Source organism: Thermobia domestica, chromosome 5 (genome assembly GCF_964235325.1).
Source record: "Thermobia domestica chromosome 5, izTheDome1.hap1.1, whole genome shotgun sequence".
Taxonomy (NCBI): Eukaryota; Metazoa; Arthropoda; class Insecta; order Zygentoma; family Lepismatidae; genus Thermobia; species Thermobia domestica.
Window position 1 is genome coordinate 236960977 of NC_137458.1, and position 27928 is coordinate 236988904.

General features: G+C 33.8%; 1 protein-coding gene across 4 annotated transcripts in view; it reads right to left on the minus strand.

Annotated features, from left to right (window-relative positions):
* Nucleotides 1–27928, minus strand: part of LOC145686466 (high-affinity choline transporter 1-like) — a 153919-nt gene that overhangs the window by 8181 nt on the left and 117810 nt on the right. For 3 of the 4 annotated variants that reach the window (XM_081759801.1, XM_081759802.1, XM_081759803.1), the window contains 7 exons: nt 24814–24921; nt 19812–19967; nt 18172–18320; nt 14842–14994; nt 11671–11800; nt 8342–8553; nt 4001–4104 (listed from right to left, as the gene is read on the minus strand). In XM_081759801.1, coding sequence (XP_081615927.1) covers nt 4001–4104; nt 8342–8553; nt 11671–11800; nt 14842–14994; nt 18172–18320; nt 19812–19967; nt 24814–24921 — 1012 coding nt within the window. Of the gene's footprint in view, nt 1–577; nt 979–4000; nt 4105–8341; nt 8554–11670; nt 11801–14841; nt 14995–18171; nt 18321–19811; nt 19968–24813; nt 24922–27928 lie in introns of all 4 variants that reach the window. The other variant, XM_081759804.1, reaches the window with a different exon arrangement.

Genomic DNA, 27928 nt, shown 5'->3' on the forward strand with positions numbered 1-27928 from the left:
TTAATTTGAATGTGAGTTTTGACCTCATTGAGATGTGCACCTTGAATTTGGTATATCTTTTAAACAATGAAAATGTTTCAAGTAATGTAGAGAATATTTCAGAAAAATCAAAATTAAAGTTTACATTCCAAAATTCTCCATTACATGTGCGTGAATAAAAGAGAGGATCTGTTTACTAGGAATGTTGGTGAGAAGAGCCTCTGACTATTAAAAATATTGACTTACCTCCTTGAGACATTTAATATTTACATATAGTTCTGTTTTTTTCCTTGTGAATACGGATAGAGTTACTACTCATTTTCAAATATATACGTAGCTTCCAGTCTAGAACAGTTGAACAATCCAAAATGATTTCCTTCTGTCCAAAAATAATTAAAATTTCAGAGTATGTAGGTCAGAGTTCGTTTTAAAACTTTGGCTTTTACGTATGAATATGTCTCAATATATGATGTGATGTAATGATGATTGTAGGGAAAAAGGAATAGGAAAATACACAGGTATTTAAAAAAAATTAAAAAGAATACTATAGTACTCTTAAATTGGTTGACTCAAAGCAAATATTTATAAAGATACTAACCATATTTCTTGGGAAAGTTTTCATTTCATCTTGATCATGATTTGTTGACAACTTTGTTCTCATAGCAGCTCAGGGTCTTTATTTCAACAGACTGTTCCAATTGAAAAGTCTTAGAAGTCTTCAATATATGAGTCATAATAGACACTGATACTAACACTATTGAACTAATTGCCATGACTATTGTCCGAGAAGGATACGTCACTGATCCACCATCTTCTGGAGACCCTGGGAAACGCAATACGCTGGGGACTCCTATCATAGGTTCACCAACAAGAATACGTAAAGTTATCCCAACTATAAAGCTTGCAATGCTCCCATACACGTGGCAGTAATTTGGAAACCAAATTGCAAACACAAAGTGAGGAAACACTAGAACATATACTAGGTCTGATGATAAATACCTGTAATATCAGATAGGAAAATGTTTCTTTAAAATTCCTGCACATATTGAAGTAAAAAAACGAAGGAATTACACAACTAGAAAATTTGAGATTTTAGAATACATTTTTTCTCAAATTATAGACGTATTGGAGACTGTATAAAAGAAATAATAATGTTCATTTTCTCTTTATCTTCAGAAGAAACCAGAACACAAAGAAGTTTTAGAGGATATGAAGAAAAATGTCCAGGAAATTAAGCAGAAAACTGAAAACTGTAGGTAACATGTGATACAACAGCAATTTGGATTGAAAGAGGAAGAGTCGCTAGAACAAAACAACAAAGTTATTAGAAGAGCAAGCGCACTGTTAATACTGATAGAGCCAAGTAGCATAAACGTCCTCACCAATTCGTATGATCTCTAAAGAAAGTGAAGAAGAACTATGGTGTCAGATCATTACAATTCTGATACTGCAGACTTAGGGGATGTATTTTTTTAAGAAGGGCCCTAATATTTGTAAGTATTTGAAGCTCAATATTAGCTTCAATTCTCGTATTACTACATATACTGCATTAGGAATAAAAATAATCGAAAATGACAAACTGTCCGTATTCACCCATCCTTCAACTGGATTGAAGGTAAGCATCCAAGAAAACTAGGTAAAGAATCGAAAATTAAATCGAATGTTTCAATTAATGCAAAACATTTGAAAATGTTCGAAACCTAAATTTACTAAGATACTGATTTAATAAAAGGAACAATTGTTGAAAGAAAACACAATTGTAACTAAGACTTCACAATAATATATTTATAACAGATGAACGTTTGTGAGGAAATACTAACGAATATCAAGTCAATGTCTATCATGGAGATAAGATCCACTTAAAAACGTACGTATGCTTTCAATATCTATATGATAATAGGAAGTTAAGAGAAATTTACAGAGAATTCTTTATATTTGATTTAGAATATTGAACAGTCTGTTTCCTGATTGAACCATCATGCACATTATGTTACACAGCACATTTATGAAGAAGAAGCATTTGTGGAACTATAAAAATGTGTCAATTACAAATGGCATGCACCATGCGAAACAAAACTGAAATAACCCATTTTTTTAATATGTGATAAAGCCAAGATTATTTACACCATGCGAAACAAAGTCAAAGACAGATGAAACATAGTTCTATTATACAAAGAAATAAGAAAAAAGACATTATACGAAAAAATATACAAATTGAAATAAATAATTTACAAAAATTATACTTAAAAAAATTAAAAATAAGACAAAACATTTATCATGCAGTGTTCAAAATAAGTCATTCCATAATAACTGCCTCTTTCCATCTGTAGCAGATCATACTATGTACTTAAAATTAATCTAATAATTTTTATTGCTAATCTTGTATTATGGACAGCAATTATAAAATCAAAATATAAATAGATGAATTGAAATATTTTGAATTTTAGCAGTTCCAATCAAAGTGTACAAATAGAACTATAATTGAATTATTTGGAGAGGGGGGTAGATTCTTTGGATCTCTTTACATTGAGAAATTTAAATATTTTCTGCATCCAAGCTACCCTAAATTACTACATGACATGTTTGTCAATAAATAAACTTCTAAGCTCTCTCTACATATATACACAGTACGCTCCATTATACATATATACACAGTACACTGAGGTCATCGGGACCGAGACTACTTCGGATAATAAGTAGGTGAAGTTCATTTTGAGTTTATTTTATAAGTAGGCCTTTCTAAACAAGTAAACGAACTTTAAAATATCTTTATTATCTATAAATCGAATATTAAGTCTATAGGAAAATGATTTTAAAGAATGACAATTCTAAAGAAAAACGGTTTTAAGAATGATACAGTAAAATGAAATTGTTCATGAACAACAATTAACTTTACACACACTAAAATGTGATTTAATTACAGATACTAAAAAAGTCTGTAATTGCCTATTGTTGCAGTTGGTCCGATGCTACAAAAGCATGAATGCTCGTTTCTCGCTACCAGCAGACAACTCAGGCAAAGCTGAGAAGACTTGTTTGTCTTCCAAATGAAGTGGAACTAAATTTAGCTTTTTTTTTCTTAATATAGTTTTGTATTAAAGTCAACATTAATACTGTATGTTTATATCCAATTATTACAGTATGTAATTCAATGAATTACAAAATAAAATTCAGAAAATTATGTATTAGTGTAATTTCTTTAAAAACAAGGTTTAACACGTTAAGCGCCATGTACGCCCCATGGGGCCGACAACTTAGTTCGCTCAACGTACCGTGTCGGTCCCATGAGACCGACATGTCTACTCTGTTTCGTTACTTTCTTAGGAGGCCGTTAGTACGATCTTGGTGAGCCTTCCCGATTAGAAGAAACCGACGAGGCCCGTTCAAAGAGTTTTGTGCTAACGGTCCAGTAACGTTGCATTTTATTTATTTTTTTCATCTACAAAATTATTGGAGGCCCATAAAAAAAACACACAAAATTCACCGTGGCGCTCAACATGTCTTAATTATTACTTCAAGCTTAAAATGAATGAGTGATAACCATCTTGGATAACCCGGAGACTCGGATAACCGGGGCTCGATTAACTGGAAGTGTACTGTATACATAAACGAAATATCAGATACAAGAAAAATCACAGTATATTTTAAGAAATAAGAAATATGGTGAAAAAACCATACAGATGGTAATTAATATCTACATGAAAAGAAAATTGAGATCATTTAACAAATAATTGATAGTTCTATAAACAAATGAATACACAGAACAATAGAGTATTATTTCTTGACTATGGAAAGAGGAACTTTTCTTTTACACCTTGCAATTAAAAGAAGGAAAGTAACCTGAACTATACTGTTTTATTACTTTTTAATGACAAAACTTTATGAAAACAACTCTATAGACCATAATGCTATTTTCAAAAAACACAACACACTCATTCCATTCTTTCATATTTAATACTTTTCATGCAGAAATTATATACAGACTCCATGCATCGGAAAGAATAATAAAGTATATACCAACCATAGTCCATAAATAGAGTCAGCCGTAAATGCAACTCCAGTTGCAGCTACACCAACCAGCAGTACGCCGATTCTAGTGCACCAAATAATTTCACGGTCCGATGCCTAGGAACAGAAATATATGATTATTTACTGTTATTTATAAATATATTACTGGAAATTTGGAAAAGTTAAGGTTATTTAAGGAAACTGGATGGCAACACTTATCCCCAAATATCCTTCAATAACTTCCCTTCCAAAGATACCACTTCCACATGTTGTATACCGTTGCAAAGGCCATTTCATCATCTTTCAAATCCGCTATGTCCCACCTCTGTAGAATAAGTACAGGCTGAGCAACATGCAATATAAAGTTAAAAATGGTTCACAATCTGTATGTCTCAACCCGTTGAGATTAGGACCCACGTTCATATGAACTTTTCTGCTTAGAATCACCCGTACTACCATTTTCCGAAGTATTACCCCTTCCTCCTGGGACACCCTGATATATATATATATATATATATATATATATATCAACGATTTGAATAAGACTACTATGTTTATCATATAAAAGTACAATTGAACTCAGACAATCTGTGCCCTGTAATTCTACATGTGACAGAATGAAACTAACTATTTCAACTGATTCTAGATTAAGTATTTTAGCATTATTACACCACAGTTTTTCCCAATTGACACAACCCATACCCAGACACTTCAGCTGAATAGAGAGTTGTGTGTTAGATAAATACAGGGGAATATTATTCTCAAAGACAATTGCAATTTTAAATAAACTTCTTTCTATGTCATCAGAGCAAATAACTGAAGGAAATTGCCAGGTCCTATTAGAATTAATTTTGTTTCTTTTATGGATGGAACAAGGTATGCACGCCGAATAAAAAGATTGTTTTCTATCCCATTCCAACAGATTAGAAGCGATTCTTGTAATAGTGAATAATACCAAAGACAGTTTCTCACTATCTATTACCATTTTATCTTAGTGACCTTCACTGTTGATCCTGAAAACTGTATATTCTATCACATCCGGTTTGAATACACGAGAAGAGCCTAGGCTAGATGATCCTATCTCTAAGTAACATGTAAAAGAAATAATAATGTTAGTATAACCTGGCACATCTCCTACAATCATTTACTCCGGAGTTGGACATGGAGGTTGGTTCAAAACTGCAATAGTGTTTGGAAATCCCTCCGATCTAAAATATATTCTTCTTTACCCATTCTAAATATGCATTTTTCTTTATACTTTTACTTTTAGCAATGTAATGTGATAACGATTTTTCTTTATTTCACTTCGCCCGATTTCAACCCTAACCAGTGACAATGATTGAGAAACCTCATAGAAAGAATATGCCACATTGCATTGAAATCGGAAATTTTTTACGAACTTCGTCGTGGAACATATTTCTACACTCTGTAAAGAAAAAATAGCGACACCTCAATTCTCAAGCTAACTTACACAGAAAACAATAGTTGCAGCCCGTTAGGAGAGGAATAGAAGGAAATGAAGTGTGGGATAGTTCATTTGCGTTATTTGTGACACCTGTGGTGTTCGACACCGCTTGCCAATTGTTTGTGTATCAGTAATATTTTCGCTAGACGGCACTGAGTGCGTCTCGTAAATTATTGTAGTGAGAATTTTGTATTTCATTTGTGATGTATAGGCTAAGGTAAATAGCGTTTTATGATTGTTCTTTGCTTTCTCATTGTTTGAACAGTGTCAAGTGACAAAATTGTTGTTGTGCAGCGTTGCTTGTATGTGATATTGTTGCTACATGTGGACTGTAAACAAATAAGATGGGTAAGAAATGTGACTTGTTGCCATGTGAACAAGACATAATTATTGCTTTGCGCAGCTAAGGCAAATCTCTAAGGGAATAGATGGAATACTGAAAATCCATGATTCTACGGCAGGAAAAGTAATCCACAAGTGGAAACAGCATAACAATCGTCCCTTCGTCAACAGTGTGCAAGAAAAAAGAAAGCATCATCCAGAGCAGATTGCTAAATGAAATCAATAGCACTGTCGATTTCAGGAGTGATTTCCCCAAAAATCGCTTCTGTAGTTTGACATGATCTTGGAACTGCAGTTACTCGTACAACTGTATTGTCTTGACTGTATGAAGAGGATATTACAAAGAAGAAACCGCGTAGAAAGTCCAAACTGAGATAACACAGAGGATTTCTACATGTAGTGTTGTGAGTTGATATGCAACTTGGACTTATGACAACTGGAAGCACGTCGTTTTCTTCGTTGAAAAGAAGTTTAGAATAGAGGGAAACGATGGTGGTGTGAAGTTGTGGACACGAACAAGCAAGGAACTTGACAAGGATTTTGTTTAAGAGATGCAAATATTCAGTTACTGAGTGATAGTATGGGCTTGGTTCATCGTTAAAGACGTCAGAACAACGGATATATGTGAAGGATCGTTTGATGCACGAAAATATCTTCAAATTCTGGTACGTACAGTTCTTACAACAGCTAAAGACGACTTTTCTGAAGAAAATTTGGACTACTTCCTTTTCCAGGACGATAATGCTTCATGTCGCCGAGCGAAAATTGTTAATACGTGGTTCAAGAATATGACTATTTAGAAACTCATGTGCCTACAAACTCACCTGACATGAATCCAGTTGAAAATTTGTGGATCAAAATGAGTAGAAAATTAAATAGACAACTATCTCAAACAGAATGGAATTCAAGGAACAGATAATCCGGGTGTTATTCCGTGAAATCGAGGTTGCATTTTGCAATAACCTTGTTACCAAAGGGCTCCAATGATTCGCTGCACTACAGAAAGCCCATGGTGCACATACAAAATACTAGTTTGGTGTATGGTACTTCCCGATGTTTGCACATAATATGTCTTACCCTCAAGAAATTCCATTTCTTGTTTTCTGCTGTTGTTGTTGATCTTTTTCAGTTTTATGTATAACTCTTCCTATAAACGATTTTGCTCAAAACACACACAGCTACTTATATATGCATATAAAATCATTAAATTCATGTCAAAAGCCTGAAACTCTGGGGCAAGTATTAAGAATGAACTGCTCATTAGGAATATGCATTGTAATATTATCAGGAATTCATGTAAAAAATCATATTGATTAAAGTATGTTGCGAAAACCATATCCGAGCAAGTGTCGCTATTTTTTCTTTACAGAGTATATAAAAGTGTTAGGAAATCCACCTCTCTTTCTTGATAAATTTTAGCTCCCAAGTTGTAGGGATGATTGGTAATCTTCAAATGAACAATATCCGATATTGCAACAAAGTCGAACTACCGTGGAGAATAATTTGTTATAATTAAAGAAAGCTTCTACGATTCGACTTAACCAGGACTGATGTGTTTGTCTGCCTATGTTTTACCTGTACGATAATTTACAAAATTATCGTAAAATTTATTCCGCTAGAATTAAACTTGGCATGTGCCTTCCTCCAACCTTAGAAAATAATCCTATTGTTTAGGGCAAAATTTGTCAAGAATAAAGAGGTAAAATCAACCTAATGCGGGAGGCTTGCATATACATACAGCAATGTGATTTTGAAATAATCACTATAACTTACGTAACAATTATTCAATTTTGAGGTAATGTGATATATGTTTCCTTTAGGGTTTCCCGATCATCCTGCATGCTTAGGGGTAAAATTACTAAACAATAAGAAGGCTGAAAGGGAAACTCTCCCCCAAATTTGAAATACTCTTATTCACTATAACTTCCATAAAGTCATTCGATTTTCATGAAACATGACGTATATTTTCTTCCGGGCTTTCCCTGTAGCCCATCGCTTGGTGTTGAAATCAATTAGCATCACAGGAATGAATTCACGCCCAGCTTTACGTACATATTTTAGGGTAACTTCCTTAATATATATGCCAAAATTATAGTATATCACTAGCTGGTCATGTTGGGAAAGTGAAATTCGGCATAGACACTCTTTATTAAAAATAAGAGATGAATGCTTCAGCGTTTTAGGAAATTCCCGTTTTAGGGTGTAGGAGCATCACCTGCTCCGGAGCTTGCTGCAATGGAAACTGCGATGACGTGTGATGGTCCGGATCTAATAGAACATGATCGGTGGTGGCGGTGCGGTAACTCTTAAGGTGAATACCCGCCAAAAATGATCGGATATAAAGTGAACAACCTTCTGTAGACCTAACTAACACGCTTAATAATTCGGGAATTGTTGGAAGAAATCGGTTCTCTTCCATTAAATAGATCTGATTTACTAACTATATTGATTAATAAGACTGTAAGATACATTTTTATGTACTGTATAGCACAATGCGATTAATAATTGCTAATGTAACTCAATAGAATTGTTAAGAATAAACTTTACCTGAGGACGTAAAATCTGTTGATATACATTCCTAGCAAGAGCAGCGCTAGAACCTAGAACAGCGCTGTCCATGGATGAGACGACGGCTGCACTTACAGCACCTAGACCGAAGAATGTAACTGTTCGAGGAACAAGATACCGTAATGCTAGTGGTAGGACCATCGGTGCATCAGCTTCTGTTAGGGAAACTCCAAGTGCTGTTTCATTCCATACTGCAGAATACAAGCATTGATTAGTAAACAAACATTTGAACTCAACATATAGAGATATCCAAATTTCTACCAGTTTGATTGTTAATTTGTATGCATTTTTATAACATTATTGCACACTTTTTTCTTTTTGAGTGAAAACAAAGCAATTTAAAGTAGAGCTATAGTTGAAGATAAAGAACTTTTGAATCCATGTTGTACATGTTGATATTTAAAAATCCGGCAACATCTGGACCTGAGAAGTGCCGGATTTTTGAAAATGCCAGATTTTGGATTGTTATATTTGCTATATACATTTAACTAAAAATAACTACTTGTACAGTTCTTTAAAGAAAGGAAATCAAACACTAAATAAAAGGAAATGAAATTTTAATATTCACTAACTAAATAAAACAGTTCTGCAGAATTTTAGTTCACTTTCATGAATAAAATAGTTAAATGATTATCGACTACAGCGCCCTGGAAACATAGATGGAATGTCTGGAAAACAATGCGTGCTATCGCGGTACATTTGAAAATATACTCCGAAATCCATGCCGGAAATCTAAAGGAACTGGATTATTAATGTCCGGATTTTCGAATGTCAACCTGTGTTATCTAAATAAATAAATAAATAAAATCCAACTCTTCAACCAATGGAAAGCCACAAATCCCACAATTTAAATATCGAGTTAGTTCTAACTTGAATGGAATCAATCTTCAGGCAAAGTAAGCGAATCATAAAATTGATGATTATAATTCGAAACTTACGCTTTCATCTCTTACTAGCTTTCAGACTTTCCTATAAGATAAATAATTTGTTTCCACCGTAGTCAAACGTGACATCCTTACTGCGTCGTCGTAATGACAGTGTGGTCCATGATAAGAACTGCCGCTGATTGTTTCTCGACCAGAGTTCCCGAATCACACAGAACAATGTTCACAAAATTATTACCAAGTAAATCCCCAGCAGATATTAAAATTATTTTAAAGGAACACATTTTGTATCTTTCAGATATTTATCATAATTCTACTTACTAAATATCCTGCCTCCAACTACGTACTAGTAAAAATTTAAAAGAAAGACAAGAGTTCAGAATGATTTTGAACCTGACTTCATACCCTTGGTCGGAAACATCTAATTAGCTTCGAATTTGACTTTGGAGTGCTACATATGATATTTTAAACAAATTTATTTTAAACGATCGCAATCAGCAGCCTAAATAGCTTCAAAGTAAAGAGAAAATATTAAATACGAATTATTTGAGCTAAGGTACATGTAACTGCACAACAATTTTGATATCATCTTTAAAACTTACAGATTCGTAAGGACTTATAAATTTGTCAACACAAGCTCGATTTAAAATTTGTATGTGCCTAGGAAGATTCTAGATGAAGGAGTCAATTTCTTGCAGTGCTCTGTTCTGATTAAATCATTAATGATTTCGCTTTTAACGCTGATATTGCTTTTTCTAAACCCGTATGAGAAAGAAGAAGGATTTGGTTTTAATATCCTGTAAAACAGTAAGTCGGCAGAGCAACATCAGACAGAAGTGATTGTACGCCCCTTTAAAAAAAAATCTTCATCACGATAGGCTCATAATTTGTACGTCTGAACTAATTCATCATCAAAAGGAAAAAGAAACAAGATGTTTCTGTATAGACAACTTGATAATAAGGCAAAAATTAGGATATATAAGGATCGGAACTTGGAATGTTAGAGAATTGACAGGAAAAGAACAAGCTCTAACACTTTAAGAAAAGTAGCTAAAAATGAAAATTATAAGAATTACTGAAACCAAAAAGAAAGGACAAGTTATAGAAGAAATAGAAAATGAGTATAGTTTATTTTACTCAGGAGTATCGAATTTGAAATGGTCAAGAGAGGATTACGTTGTATAGTACAAGTAGATATTGTAAGTAGAATAAAAAGACTAGGATGTTGTAAATGAAAATACTCGTATAATAGTACTTACAATCGTTTTAGATGAGGAAGAATGTAGAAGGCAAAAATAATTATAGGACACGGACCGAGTGAAGATGCTTGAGTAGAACAGAAAGAAGAATTTTGGAAAACGTTAGAACAAGCACTAGATACCAGTAGCATATCAACAGTAATCGACGAGTTGGGAGAAGCATAGGAAGACTTCGGGAGAATTGATAAATACATAAATAAAAGTTTCCACCTTTAGCACGAGGGATCCAGATTTGATTCCAAGTGGAAAATTAACCTTGTTCGAGTTTCATACTAAGATATAAGTATCCATTTGGTAATTTTGATGTTTAAAAGGAACGTTAAACTCTTGTATGTTAAATTTCAAGCAAACAAATAAGGTCACAGGTTTTGATCTTTTAATATTTTTAACGACTTCTTACTTCGCATAAGAATCTCATTGGTTGAAAACAGTTTTACAAATCGTAAACTATATAATTTGAACTATCAGCTGCTATATAGTTTTGGAACATTATTTTTCACAATTAACAGGACTCCTGGGTACATTAAGTTTTAAATGAATCAAAAATAGTTAATGGAATAACTTACCATAATTGAACACGACAGGATTGTAGTCAGGTGCAATCCTTACTTAACTCTTTTAGATCCATAGATGCATAATATTACGTAAAATTACAAAAGTCAACGTCGTTACTTCTTGATCTTTATGACATATCTGTTAAGCTATTCAATTACATTTTATGTGACTATATTAGAGGAAACATATGACAAGTTAACAGAGAGTTGTACAATTTTTGAAAATGATAGCATGCTCATTCATAATATTCATGGATGTAATAGAATATTTAACTTATCAGTATCTCAATAAAGAGTAATATAGCTTGTAAGTTAACGAAATAATTGACCAATACAAATAGTTGACAAAAAAATCTTGTATATGCCAATTTTCCATTTACAACGAAAAGTTATAATGATTAAAATAACACTCAAATAAGAAAATAAATACAGTTGATGTGAATGCTACATTTTTCAGTCGTTTATTGAAGTTATTTAAAAAAAAAAAATCATCTTAAATCTATATTTCAAGAATTGTTTCAGTAATAAGGAAAAAGAAAATGTGTAAACATAAAATTTAACATCTTACTCTGCGTTATTAAATTGCATTTTGAACTTTGTATATACCTTACCTGCATGTTTGGACACACCTCCAATCAAAATGGGTGGAATAAGCAGAAGAAGAGAGCAACACGTAGCTATCAGAGACATTGGAAGTACATCCTTTGACGATTTCAAAGAGAGAACTCGCTGATAATAGCACTAAAATAAAGAGATAATCTTTACTTTTCTCCATAATGAAATACTGAAACACAATTACTTTATTAAATTTTCAATAATACACAAATAGATATAGAGAAAACTTTAACACCATCATGGTTGATATATGCTTTTAGGATAGATATGTGAACTTGAAAAGAATCAAAATAAATCAGTTTTAGGTTTAGCCACGTTGTTTTGACAATACACTCAATGATTATTAAATATGGCATTGTTCAAATAGAAAATTCTACGAATTACATCATTATTTAACAACAATATAGTAATTTCCTTATCAATAGAAACGTAATTATTTTATGAGCAAATTTGTTTTTCAGTATGAAATTACACAGCAACTAAAATCACCAAAAATACTGAAAGCATACTTTTATTCTTTGGTTTTATAGCTCGCAAGACGATTATTTTACGGCAAAGATGGTAAATTCAATACTCGTAACAACTAAAGTTCTTCTAATTATATTGATCGAAGTTAACTATACCTACAAAAATAGTGTTTTTAGTGGATATGAACATGAAAAGAAGATTAGAGAAAGTAGAGATATAACCAGCGGTACCGATTTCTCTATAAGTTTGGGGACCCATTCAGGCTGTGTATTTGTTGATGAGTATTTAAGTAGTGAAATCTAGACATTAGAGAGCTCAAGCACAACGTTATTAATAACATTTTTTTTCTCTTTCTTTTCAGGTATATGCAATTCGAGCTTCATCGAGGATCTAAGCCGGTTCGTAATCCGGATGCTACTAGGTTAGTATATATATCTTTTCCCATTTTTAGCTATAGCTTTGGTTAGTAGTTTGGGTAGAATATAGCATAGGTAGATGGAAGTACATTGGTTTACTATAGGCTTATGATTGAAATTACTAAAGTTTGCTTATTCTTCTGTGGTAGGGGTATAGTAAGCTACTAATTACCTCATAGTTTCAAGGATAGCATGTCGTTCTTGAATTGCATGACAAACCCTACATTTATTATATATAGACAATTATATTTATTTTATTATATATATAATTGAATATTTATTAATTAACTGTTTCTTTTCTTCAATATATCGTACTTTCTTTAATCCATAATTATCTATAACTCTATGTATACTCTTATTTAAATATTCATTATTTATATTTTTCTTTCTTTCAGGATTACGAATGCATGTAAAAACTTTCAGATCACAAATTGAACAGGCTAATCCTAAATTATTCCGTTTACTTTATTGAGGTGTCAAGCCTTGGACGAAAAGATGAGTTTGTATTAGATCATATTAAAAGTAAATGAATTTGTACGAGCTACTGAAATTTTTATAGGCTTGTAAATTAATTTAGAATATTGGCATAGCGATAGACATCAGGTACAGGAACGAAATAATAAAGGATCCGGTTGGGTCCGGTGCAATTTAGAACTTAATGGTGAAGCTTGAATACATCTTGTAAATACACAATTAATATCTATAGCCTTAACCAAATTATTACCTTTTAAGTAAATACTTTCCGTACGAAAATATTTGGTTTCACTGTCCCTTTCGAATAAACACCGCTCCAGACTATATCCTCACAATTGTAAAATAAATATTAATGGATAATTTCCTGTATATTTTGGCTTTGCAGACATAATCGTTATACAGGTTTTTAATTTTTCAAACTTTTATAATAGTGTATCTTCTTTTTACGTGTGCATTTTTAAAGTATAACAATCCAACTTCTATGGCTTAAATTTTGTGTCATTGTTCCCAACTGTTCATGGTTATTTATTGAAAATACTGAACAAATGATTAATATACACCGAAATTACAACAAAACGGTTAACACTAACATGAAATAACAGCCGTAACATGATGTAACACTAACAAGCAATTCTAAAAACTTCTGGAAACTTTAAAATAGAATGGACTTGGAATCAAAGGGTTGCTGGAATATTAGTGGTAACAGCCTAGGATTAATATAATCTACAAGATCTTTGACCTCAGAAACAAGAAAATTCATCGCCACAGGAATAGAAGACCATTATTCTATCCTTTCTAAACTTTTAATGTAAAAACTTCATGGCCTAAGAAACGTAAAAGTTATCACTACACGAAGAAAAGTTTATCGCACTACCATATTCTGAACCTTTAAGGTAAAAACTTTATGGTCTAAAAGAAGGTTAATTGCCACAAGAAGCAAGGACCATTATTCTATCCTATTCTGAACTTTTAATATAAAAACTATTGCAACATATAAATAATAAAGAAAGACCATTATAGTTTATTATAAACTTTTAAGGTAAAAAGAAAAACTTCATGGACTAAGAAAAAGAAGAAGAAAGACCATCATTCTATTTTAATTTAAACTTTGAATGTAAAAAGAATGCCTTAAAAATTCATAAAGGTTCATCGCCACATGAAGAAAGACCCATTCAACCCTATTTTAAACTTATAATGTAATATTTTACAATATAAAAACTATAATATTTTTATATAGTCTTAATATCAAAATAGTTTTTCTAAAGTGGCACCGATAAAATTTAAGGAACGCATAAACACCTCCATTTTAAATTAGGGCCGCGGTGGCTCAGTGAAAGAGCGTTCACCTCTGGTGCTTGGGGTCCCGGGTTCGATTCCAGCCCCCGCCAAGTGAACTTTGTGGTGGACAAACACCGTGTGCGTGGGTTTCCTCGGGATTATCCCGTTTCCTCCCACTTTCTTCATTCCACCATTTCATTCATTATTCATCATCACAGTCTCCTTTAGTCTAACCGGCATAGCCGTGGGACGTAAAACTTAAAGATTTCATTTTATTTCATTTCATTTTTTAAAATGAACTGGAATTTCCAGTTAACCTCTACGTCTTCCCAGTTAACCTCTGCAATGTACATTTACTTTCATACAGTGAGAATCGGAAGGTTCCTTTTCGCCCCCCTTCTATACCTTGTATAATGTTCCTCAAAAGAATTTAAGCATATATGTGTAATAATCATAATATGTGTTATATCGCTCCTGAAAACATTATTATACTCCAATCAAAATTTATTGTTTGAGTATTTGTGTAATTACCTGCCAAGGAATTCCTCCAAATAAAGGAACAAGCAACGCATCGACGTATGAACCTGCATCATTTAATGGAACAGAACCTAACCAGTCTTTAGCTTCTCCATAACCTCCATCTTTCACTGCATTACTCGTCAGTATAAATGGTAGACTTATGAACTGTAAAATAGTAATAACAGGAGCTTATTTATTTATAACTCTAAGAAGAATCGTTACCTTGCACCATTTATAATCACAGCAATTTAATAGTTTATATACGAAATTCAAGAACAGCTTATTATAATTATTTTATTGAAGTTTGGTTAGATTACTTAAACACAAGAGACCAATAGCAATAGAAAATAAAAAATATGAGACGTGCCAGAAAAGTAAAGATACAAATGTATATATAACGTAATTTAAATTTGTAAGAAATATGTTGGCACCAATGAGAGTAACCTTAATTCTTACTCTTTCCAGTAATGTCCATTTGGCAATGTTATGTTGGGTCTTGTGTGAGTCATTCATGTTGGAAATGGCTGCGGCGATGCAGAATCCCATGTGTGGCTAGTGTAAGTGTTCGGTAGCAAAAGGAAAACTAGAACTAAAGAAAGACACGTTGATGTTGAGATTAGGAATGTACTTCTGGTATGAAATATTTTTGGAAAAGTTTTGGCATATATTCTTTTACAATGCCTTGTAAAAGCTTACTTAAAATTCCTTATTTGTTTTCAAGTTTTATTTAATGAATTTTATTCAACGAGCTTCCAGATTGTAAGGCCAATTTACATAGGCTATTAGCAATCAATAATAATAGTGCGAAAGCAAGTGAAAGAAAATGGTCTCATTTAAAGGTATGATTCCAGCATTTATAGAGGCAGAACTGAGGAAAAACTCAGGTGACTGGCCCAGGAATTTCCAATAGCGAAACAATGAACTAGCCGTTAGCTTACCCTCCTTGAAATCATCTTCATAGAACAACGAAAGCTAATTACGCACTCAATCATCTTCAAAATGGTACGGTAACTCGTTATTCTTTAGAGGCTGCGGTGGCTCAGTGGTAGAGCATTCACCTCTGGTTCTTGGGGTCCCGGGTTCGATCTCAGACCCCGCCAAGTGAACTTTGTGGTGGACAAACACCGTGTGCGTGGGTTTTCTCGGGGTTCTCCCGTTTCCTCCTACTTTCTTCATTCCACCATTTCATTCATTACTCATTACTCCTTTAGCCTAACTGGTATAACCGTGGGACGTAAAACTCAATGATTTCATTTCATTTCATTTTCGTTATTCTTTAAGAGATCATATTCTCACAGCAGCATACGGACAATGAAGGAACTATTACATAACCTTAACTATAAAATATTGAGATTAAACACTGAAAAGAAACATTAGGTTTTTTTTTTAATGCAAGTGAGGTAATGTAAACTCTCAAAAGCACACTAAACACCTTTTTTATAAAGTAAATGAACTGTAATAGTTTGATAAATTTATATCTGAGAATACTATTTCACTAAACAAACAGAATATTTATGCACTATGCGCTCAACTAATATTCAGCCTAATAAATAAATAAATAAATAAATAAATAAAATCACGAAATTTCTATTCATGAAGTCAGTCCACAGTTAACTTCTTTTCTAGAAAAATTACGTTATCTTTATCTATATATCTCCTGTATATAATCCTCGTTTAAGAGAAGTCATATAAGTAAATCCCTGAATACGTATATTAGTAATTCATTCATTGACTGGATGAATCTGAACCCCAAATAAGACTATCATTTCGATATAGATTATTTATATAATTGGTAGTTAACAAAGCTGGATTTTTATATGAATAAAATAACAATAAAGTGAGTGAGCGATATGAAGAAAAGTGGATTTTTTTATTATATAGTGAATATAGTATAATATTAGTATTCAAGATATCCTACATACTAAGATCAAATAACATTGACCTTTCTAGAGTTCAAGGATTTCACTTGAACCAGTCACATTGCTAAAGACAAAGCAGTCTGGTATACCTTCTCGACATATTTGTGTTACGGGAGATACAGTGTTAGAATTCCGCAAAATCATTCACTCGCTAATCTCTTTAAGTCAATGGTTCTAAACGTGGGCTTTAACGTACCCGAGAAGGTGTTCACATTTCCAAAGAGAGCACTGGAATAGAAATGGACGGTTGGGAGCGATAGACTATTTAATGGGCGTTTGAAATTTCATGACCTAATATTCTTATTATTGGACGAAAGACATTATAATTTTACAAATTATCTTTAGACTTTTATCTTTGTTTAGTTACAAATTTAGACTTATTTTTACCAACAGTATTATTACTATTATCATTATGTAATCGGTTATTATAGCTTTAAGAAAGTCGGTCAAAGACATGTTCGTTCGTTCGTTTCTTTTGGAAAGTGAAGAAGGCAAACGTAATTGGATGAATAATAATAATAATAATAATAATAATAATAATAATAATAATAATAATAATAATAATAATAATAATAATAATAATAATAATTTGAAATATGTTTATTGGAAGCAAACAGCATTACAGCCACAAGTGTCCCCCCCCAAAAAAATGTGTTTACAACCATAGAATTATCATACAACTGATTATACAAAAATAGATGAAATGGATAAAATATTAGTTCAAAAAATAACATAAAAACATGCAGTATCTGTTACAAACTGGGAAATACAAAAATTACAATAGTAAAAAAAATAAGCATAATTAACATGCACATAGAAAAGGTATACCATATAGAATAAGTATACAATAAAATACATAAATAGATTATTACCATGTAGTTGTAACAGTTTACAAAATATTGAAAGAAAAAAAAAAGTTCAAAGAGACACTATGTAGCTGCTATTACAAATTGAAAATAAATGTTTCTAAGTTAAACACATCAAGTAAAATACAATACTCAACTACACATGGCATCAATTAAGTACTATGTCGTATAGTAAATTAAAATAAATCATAAAATAAATTGAAACAAAAGACTTACAAATTACAATCCATAGTGCAGCACAATTATTTTAGGACGATGCATGATGCATAATCTTTTCCCGGACTACCCAAACTGCCAGAAGTTCCCGGACTTTTTTTTAATTATATGATCTGCGTAATACCACACGCATTCTCGAAGACTTCATAAATGGATGTACAGATCCAGAGCTATATTGACGACTTTGAATACCGTTGGAACTGCTGCATCACTACACAAGGATATCAATGTCGAAGATCTGTTTCTCGCTCCGAGAAATAAAACAGTTCTCGCTCCGAGAACTTGAAGAAAAATATGTATAATAAAAGTCGTAAGTATGTACAATATAGGATTTTACTTACCATTCCAAGAGCTACAAGGATAAGCTGAAGGATATCTGTGTAAGCAACAGAGAACATTCCTCCGACAAGAGTGTAACCTATTGCGACCGCAGCACTAACAAGAATAGATGTCACTCGATCCAGTCCAACTACCACAACTAAAGTGGACCCTGTTATAAAGAAACAAATGAAAAATTAGAAGATTGTCAAGTCAATATTGGAATACGCAGCTTTCATCTACTCAACAAGGTTGTTTTCTATGCAGTCGTTATTTTACTGAAAAATTTCAATGAAGTAAAAGATTAAAACCAAAACAAAATTTCTATACTTATTAGTCTACTTAGGTATATCTCCTCTCAAACGTTTAGTGTACTTGATGGCTAACTTTTTTGACAAAGAACCAAACTCAACGTTCTTTATAACCATAATACGCATAACAGAAAGACGTAATGGCGCATGAATATGCAAGCAAGCTTTCCTGAACGCAAGTTTCTTCCCTTCATGCTACTTTAAACAACAACAAATCACAAGTATCACCAACTATTGGGGCCAGGCTTAACTTACGTGTTTATTTAATGTGGAGGACAGTTAGACCAGGTTGACACCATTTATAGAACCTGACAAACCGTAAGATGTACTTTAAAAGTTTTTATTGACCATTTTGTGATACTTCTTTATCAAATATACAAATCGGTAACTGTAAAAGCAAAATCAAACATAATTTAAATAAAATAACCCACTTGCCCAATGAATTAAACCACGCTACACCAAATCCTTCCGATTTATTTTATTTATTTATTCGCTAGCTGGGAACTTGGCCCACAGACCTCTGCATTTGCTCGGGTATAGCCTAGCCACTCTTATTTTAGCCTTATTTGGTAGGCCCTAGTGACAGGCAATTCTGCTGCAAATTATAGGAGAGATTTTTCAAAGGAAGGTAATGAAATAGATTCAAATTTTTCTATTAGCTATTTTTATCTTGACATCATTCATTCGTAAGTGTTATGAAGTCTTACCATGCACAGCTATAATATTGATATGTTCTATTAAAAAAAAAAAAAAAAAAAAAAAAAAAAAAAAAAAAAAAAAAACATTGTACCACACTTCAGACGGTACTAGTTCGAGCATATTGTTTCCACCAAAATTTAAAAACAGATAATTGCTTTGCTCTGATAGTACATACTATATTGTGAAACTCGTCATCATCTGACGGCAGATCTTAGAGCTTAAAGATATACTTGTCAAATATCGATTGGATCTTCATTCTCAACGCGTACAGCAAGCCATTACATCTGTATTTAGTATTAATTCAACAAAGGCGTATGTAAGCACTCTGGAAATTATGAATACCGATGTGATTCATTGTTGAGGAGTTCGCATTATTATTCTAAGACTGCTTATTTGATTTAATTTACTTCAACATTATCCAATTTTTACTCGTTTCTCATCTTTGTTTCTGTTAATAACTTTGTACATTCAATTGATCCCATAATCATTTCTCTATTAACATGCAGTCTAGTCTAAACTGCAATATAATTAATCTTAATAATAAATACAATTAACCCTATACATTGTTTCAAAGCAAATAAAATTAAGAAAGAATACTGTTTGAATATAAAAATTACTGCTTATTTGATTAGCAATAAAGTATGACTACCTACCAAGAACAGATAAAATGGCTCCAACCCAAAAGAGGTCTCCAATGAGATGAGGAACAAAACAGAGACCTCCCATAATTCTCCCGTAGCTTTCTTGCAAAGGATCAAACACTGTTACATATCCCCTGTTCCTCATGGACTTCGCAAACAATAGACCATCTGCAAAAATAACATTATAGTCAAAATAATCGAATGAGAAGTGAAAGATGTTTATATACTGAATACCTATGATAACCTAAGTTAATTAATTGTCTTCGTTGTATTTTTTGAATAGATTAAAAAGAAAGAAAAAAAAAAGCAAATGAGAAAGCATCGTCAGGCAGCCGGCACATAGAGTCATTTGGTGTACAGTTTACCATATCAGTCACGTCACCTGTTGAAATTGCTAATGTTTCACATCAACTTGAATTATATGTTAGAACTTCCTCATTTTACAGAATGTTCTGTAGTAAACCTTAAATTGGTATTGAGATAATACAGAAATTAACATAATATAATTATAATTGCAAAACCCATTTAAAAACAAACAAAAAAAAAAAAAATCATGCAAGCTCTAGAAATATTGCGTTCCATAATACAGGATGATTCTTTTAAAACTCATGGATTTCATTTGGATCTAGAATTTCTAACTGATATCCGATTTTCATGCGGTTTGTGGCAAATTATCAAGGAAGGATGGGAGATTTATGGGACTATGTTTGCTGGTTTAAATTCATCCGGGGTAATATCGATTACGCCTCAAGAAAAACAGCAAATTTTTGGCAGTGTACCTTACAATTGGAATGAAGTGCAGTGTGATGTGGAGATTTGAGTTTTCTTCGTTAGATGGCAACCTTGCCAAGGTCAATAAGAAACAGGAAACTGGGCCGACTGTATTGGGAATTGTGCTGTACAATTCTATGCTACTGTGTAAGTTTGATCAGCGCACAGTGTGAATAGTGTATTCTTTGGAACAACATACATTTATCGTTAAAACTTTGGTGAACGGAATCTCTTGTTGCTACACAAAGGGCATTCAGAAACAAATTTGCCTCACATTCTTCCCCAGACAGGAACATAATGTGGTCGCTAGTGAATAAATTGGAAGAAACAGGATCGGTTCTGAGTGACAGGTAAGCATCGGATCCCGCAGGCGGGTGTTGTGAAAGATGTCAGTTATCGACTCCTTAGATCACCCAAGAAATCTCTCCGTCGTTTGTGGCAAGAAACCGGCTATAGCTATTCAACATGCGATTTATGGACGTTACCATTAACACTTAATTTGTATTCTCATTAACACTTAATTTGTTTTCTGCAGTTTCGCTTCAAAAATCCAAAACCTCATTCTAATTGTAAAGTACACTGGCGAAAATTTGCTGTTTTTCTTGAGGCGGATCGATATTATCGCGGATGAACTTAAACAACTAAACATATTTCCATAAATCCCCCACCCTTCCTTGATCATTTGCCACAAACCGCATGAAATCGAACTTCAGTTAGAAATTCAAGACCCAAGTGAAATTCGTGAGTTTTTTTTTAAATCACCCTGTATAACTCATTATCTTATCATTAAAATCTATCTGAAACACAGACTGGTTAATACCTATCTGTGTTTTTCTCATTTTATCTATATGTAATATCTGAATGTATTTTATTATTTATAAATTATAATGTATCTTATCAGGCCTTTCCCATTTTTTGCATTGTCTATTTAACTTAGTTCCAAACATACTGTAGTTGTGAAGGAATTTAACGCAATGTATCATGCTTGGCTCAACATTATTGATTAGGCCTATATATTACAAGTATTTTTTTTAAACACATGTAATTATAAATGTTTGTGCTGTGATATACGCAGTGGCGGATTAAGGCTTTTGGGGCCCTGGAGGCGACTATTTCAAGGGAGAACTATGTTACGAATAATTACAGCGCATAAATTTTCTTTGCTGCCTTCCACAGCCTCATAGGCTTATCCAAAAACCGAGAACTGTGCTGTAATATTTTAATGTGCTTCAAGTTTACAAGAATTAGTTTAATTTCATTCATTATTAACAGTTAAATGCTCATATACTGCAGTGTAACTGCTCGTATACTTACTGCAAGAGAACTCCCTCATTAAAAAAAAAAAAAAAAAATGTATGGTGAACACGCTGATGGAAGAAGACTTAACTCTAGTGATACCGCGAGCGTAGCGAGCGAAAAAAAAATCAGAATGGGTCTGGAGCCTGCAATATAATAAGTTGATTGCTATATTTTAGTATTAAAGAGAGGGATTTTGGGGGCCTCCCTTAGCCTAGGCGCCCTGGAGCCTGGGCTCCATTGGCTCCGCCCTTAATCCGCTCCTGGATATAAGGTGGTCCAAATAAAATGAGCATGGACCACTCTTACGATCAAAGTTGCGTAGTTTTATAATGTCCTTGCTGTTTCTAAAGTTCATATTTGCAATGCTTATACTGTGCTTAGAAGGGTGAACGTGTATCTAAGGTTATCTCTCTTATTCTAGGGATACCGATTCACAGTAGCGTATTTAAGAGGGGCTTCCGGTCTTAAGCAGCTCCCGAAATTTTATTTACAATTTTAAAATAAATTAAATATCTTGCAGAATTTTCACATTTCCAGGAATAAACTTAGCAAAGTCCCCCCCCCCCGGAAACAAAATTGTATATACGCCACTGCTGGTCCTCAATAGCTGAGAATGTGTTTATTGTGGAAACCCACGTGAAATCAACCCTTACAAACAGTGAACTCTTCTTAGAGAATTTTAATAAAGCTGCAACTGTGAAGTCTACCATATAGAAATTGATATGCAAGTGGTGCTTCACTAGATCTCTTGGTAACCAGTGTACACAGTGTATCGAAAACCAGCGCGAACATCGGATACAATTCTTGACGTGGCTCAGCGTATGGCCCAAAGTTCGAAAAAATCAAGTATAAGTTTAACACACCAGGCAAGAACATCAAGATCATCGTGTCTACACATTCTGAAGGAATATCTTCACATGACACCTCACATAATTTCCGTCTGCAGCAACTGAAGCCACAAGACAAGCAACGTCGTGTGTAATATTATCAATGGATGCTGCCTGAGTTTGCAAGGGGATGTCTGGATGTGAATCTGTTCGTTGCAACTGATGAGGAGTATTTCCATCTTACCAGTGGACACGTATACCCAGAACTCATGGTACAGGTGCGCAGATAAACATAATGAATTTCACGAGACACCTTTGCACGACCAGAAGGTAGAGGTGGAGAGCCTGCAAGGCTCTAATGCAAGCGAGTCCGTCGTGGTATGGAAATCCGAAGGCTCTCCCCTTTCCTGAATGAGAAAGGTCAGAGTATGTACTACAGCATTTTTCCCACAGATAATATAAGTGCAATATAGTAATGATAAACGGTGTATTAGCTTGCATTTTTGTCTGCTGCAATATGTCATAACTAACTGTAACTCATTTAGTTCCTGTAAGTTTTTATTATATTCCTATGGGGGGGGGGGGGTGAAACTATTTTTAGGCAGGCAGACTTGCAGAGTTATTGATACACCAGTGGTGTATGATGTGCTAATTCAGCCAGGAGGATCGTCACATCTGTGTTGAAAAGACCCATCAATTGCCAGTGGTATACAGAACAACTCTTCATCCATTTGTCAGTGAATTGAGTGACAAAAGTTGCACTATGCGTACTTCCAACAAGACGGGGCAATCACTCACACTGTCTGAAACTTAAATGAAAGTAATCGCCGAATTCTTCGATGAGGACTGAATTGCGATTGCTGATTTGTGGTCTCCAAAATTACCAGATCTCAGTGTATGACTTTTTCTTATGAGATGCCTTGAAAGTGAACATGAGAACAGTTCTTAAGTCCTACAGCAGCTCCTAGACAACATCAACATGGCTACTACAGAGTTCACGCAGAACAAACTAACTGCATGCCAATCTCATTATCAGAGCAGAAAAGTGTATTGAGTGTTTAGGTGGCCATTTGTTGTTATAGTCAAACTACTCCCGGACAGATATAAACAACATTATTGATAATAACTCCATTATAACTTCAGGTATTTTCATGTTTCTTTTATATTTCCTGTATCTTAGAGCTTTTTTTTAAAATCTCCGAATCACTTTTTATTTGGACCACCCTGTGTAATAAATAATGCTACTTGTAAAGCTATCATCTAAAATAGTAAGTTAAAACATATATATTTTTTGAAATCTTCCAGTAATTTCATTTCAAGGATTTGATCCTTGGATATTTTACTATTGACGATCTATTATGATTCAACAGATTGCTTTCAAACCCTAATAATAAAAGATGAACGTCTCAATTTGTGAGTCACAGTAATTTCTAGTCAAGCTAGTAATAGGTCTCGCTACCTGCACTATCGCTTGCCTGTCTCACGCTAAGAAATGTCGCTACCTGCATTACCGCTTGCATGTCTCACGCTACGAAATGTCGCTACCTGCACTATCACTTGCCTGTCTCACGCTAAGAAATGTCGCTAACTGCACTATTGCTTGCCTGTCTCACACTAGGAAATGTCGCTATGTCGCTAGCTGCATTATCGCTTACAACTCAATGATTTAAATCAACAAAATGTTGTATGTAACGAAGTCCTTGAATGCTACGGAGTTTGAGGTGATAGGTGAACCAACTCAAAGTAAAATATAAAAGAAATGATTAAAAACAAGAAAGAACAATAAATTTCTTAAATTAATATGAGCTTTTAGTTAAGTACGATTTCAATTTATAGCTTACAGCAGGTCGAAGGTTTGGGGGAACAATTGGTACTGCATGTGTAAAAGGAACTCTCAAATCTGACTAGAACTGTTTTCAAATAATTGTACTCGCCTTATGGAACGGTTATTCAAAATCTAAAACTCTACTTAATGTCTTTATTCGACAGTTTATTTTACAGTCATTTCAACTTTCTATATTTTAATGTCGTTAATTTTAACTTGATATGTCTCTGTACCTGATAATTTTCTATAAACTAATAGTTTAATTTCTGACTTCATTTAGTAATCTACTTACTTATAGACATTCCAAAAGCGTAAGCAAAAGGAACCATACACCACACAAGGCCTCTCTTAAAAACTTCTTCTGAAGTTCCTGTTAGGAAGGCTCCTCCGACCTGAGTGGCTGAAATAAATGAAATTATTGTTCTCTTATTACAATATTTTCAAATATCAGTTCTTTGTAACTTTACTAAATAACAAATAACCAGGTAGTACAATTTATTAATGTTACATTCTAAGATAACTAGAATGTTACGTGACGTGAAGATAACTGACATCAGACGAAGAAAGTGGTACGCAATTTTAAACTATCATCCAATTTAATGTATGAAAACACAATTGGAATACAATACAGGGTGTCCAGAAACTCTTTTTATACTTACACTTATTTCATTAATATAATAATAATAATAATACAGATATGTGTTCAAAACCTATCTATCACCTCCGGTATGTTTTCGTTGTTGTGCTTGTCGTTAAGGTTGTATAACTAATAGGATACTATATTTTTCAGTTAAAATACTGTATATTCTATTTCATATTTTATTAAGGAAATTGACAAGAGTAACGGAAGTAGGTACTAGTTCTTTGTATTCTTAAACAACGAAAGTGTAAGAAGAGATTTGATTTCTTGCTCATGAACATCTTAAAATGCTGTCTGGAAAATTGTGTGATCAGATTATGTAATAACAAACTTGCAAAACAAATAAATATAAAGGATAATACAGGGTTAACCTAAAAGAAATAGACAAGTTATACTATGTATAAGATTTTTTTGAGCAAAAAGATTTTACCTGTGGTACATGCATACATACTTGAAGTTTTGCGGCTGACAGTTTTTCTTTTGTTTCAATGACGGGTGTGTGACGTAAGCGGCCCTGCCCTCGAACTTGACATTGACGTGGCTTGGAGGAATATGGCGAGTCAAGTTGAGAAGGCTGTGTTCCGGAATATGCCGAGACAAATTCAGTTACTGTAGTGCAACGTCATTTTAGGACAAAGTATGGGAAAGAACCAACCACAGGACAGTCCATTTATGACTGGGTGCATAAATTTGAAGAATCAGATTGTCTGTGTAAGAAGAAATCCACGGAAAGACCTCCAGTGTCAAATGAAACAGTTGAGCGCGTTCGTGCGAGCTACGCTTGTAGCCCGAGGAAATCAAAGACACGTACAGAAAAAGAACTTGATATCCTTCATAAGACTGTCTGGAACATTCTATGCAAACGTCTCAAGTTCTATCCATATCGACTGCAATTACTGCAAAGTCTCAATGAAAGTAACAAACAGCAACGTTCAGTTCTGCGTGTTCATACAAAATATTTGTGAAGAAAAAGATTACCTCATTCAGCTGCTTACATTTGGGGACGAATCAACCTTTCACACTAGTGATGTCGTAAATAGAGCAGATTAGGGACTCAGAAAGATTAACGTGTTTTGTGCTGTATCGCCCAAAGAGGTGTATGTACCGTTCTTTTTCAAGAAGAAACTGTTACTGCAAGAACGTACCTGCACATGTTGCAACTTTGGTTGATGCCACAACTTGAAGAAGATAGTGACAATTTCATATTTGTGCAGGATGGAACCCCACCTCACTGGCATTCGGATGTAAGGGGTTATCTTGACGAAGTTCTTCCTAGGCGGTGGATTGGCCGTTCAACTGATGAGAACATGGCTATGACTCAATGACCACCATGAAGTCCAGACCTCACCAGATTACTTTCTGTGGGGTTTCAGAAAAGATAATGTGTATGTTTCCTCCACTCCCTCAATCTGACGGAACTGAAAGAACGAATCAGAGATGCTGTTGCATTGGTGGACAGTCAGACTTTGATGCCTGTTTGGGAAGAATTGGACTACAGACTAGATGTTTCCCGTGTAACCAAAGAGTCACACATAGAACATCTGTAGTTGTATCACAACCACTTCCAGATGTACCCTACAACTCACGTAAGTTACGTTACCATGTAATTTAAACTCTTCATCCGGGGGACCACTAAAGTTGTCTATTTATTTTAGGCTAACCCTGTATTACCCAGTAATGAATAATGAGGCTTGTTTTGCAAAAGTTACACAGAAACTTTAATGAATTAGGGATTAATGAACAACTTATATTTTTAATGCCACACAAGGTATTAAATGTATGTTATTACTCTAGAAAGACAGTAAGCTTCCCGAAACATTTTCGTTGCCATTAGGTGCAGTTTTCACTTTCTTGAAATACATCTAAACTCAACAATACTTAGAATTAATCCACACTAAAGTTATACAAATTAATCCTGAAACCTAGGATTATGTTGAATTCAGTAAATTTAATTGTATATACCCTCGTACACCCCTAAACACACCACTTCACCCGTATATTACACTGTAAAACAATGGAAAAGGTAGTAATTCTTTCTTATTGCTCTGTTTTTAATCAATATTCCTTGCTATTAGAAAAAAGAAAATACATTTTAGTCAATTTTTATGCGATTAAAGAATAACTTGTGAAAGTGTTTTGTTCTTTTTCAAAGTGTTATCTCAATTAGTTTCAAAGCGGCTGACTAACATTGTAAGAAGAAATAAGAAGCAATGAAGTACGCTGGAATCATTATGCTGCAATACGTTAAATTTTGGACCATTTTCAGTGGCAATTAAAACGCAATTCCTGTAGATTTCTTAACACAACGGGAAGAGAACTAACCAATACGTACTCACGCAGCGGCAAATATATGGCATCATTGTTTTCTATGAACCAGTAATATATATACAATAACTTTACATTTCCAAATGAAACTATATACATCAATGGGTTACTTCAAAAAAGTGGGGGGGCAACTGCCCCCCTTTGCCCCCCCTAATCGCCGCCCATACATGGAACCACACACTTGCTACTAAGCGCTCCTTTAAGTGAAGTAATGTCATTGTTGTTTACCAAACGACAATGAACAATGAACCGGTCAACACACGTACTTTATTCTCCTCCTTCCGCGGCAGTCACGTGGTAGTTACGCTACAATCATATGACAATTTACGTGAGGAGCACTGTTGTCATATAAATGATCAGGAGCAAGGGCGCCGATCCAGGGGGCCCAGTCCCCCAAAGCTCACGTCAGCCTCCCTCATTGTATTTGTAAATATACAATATT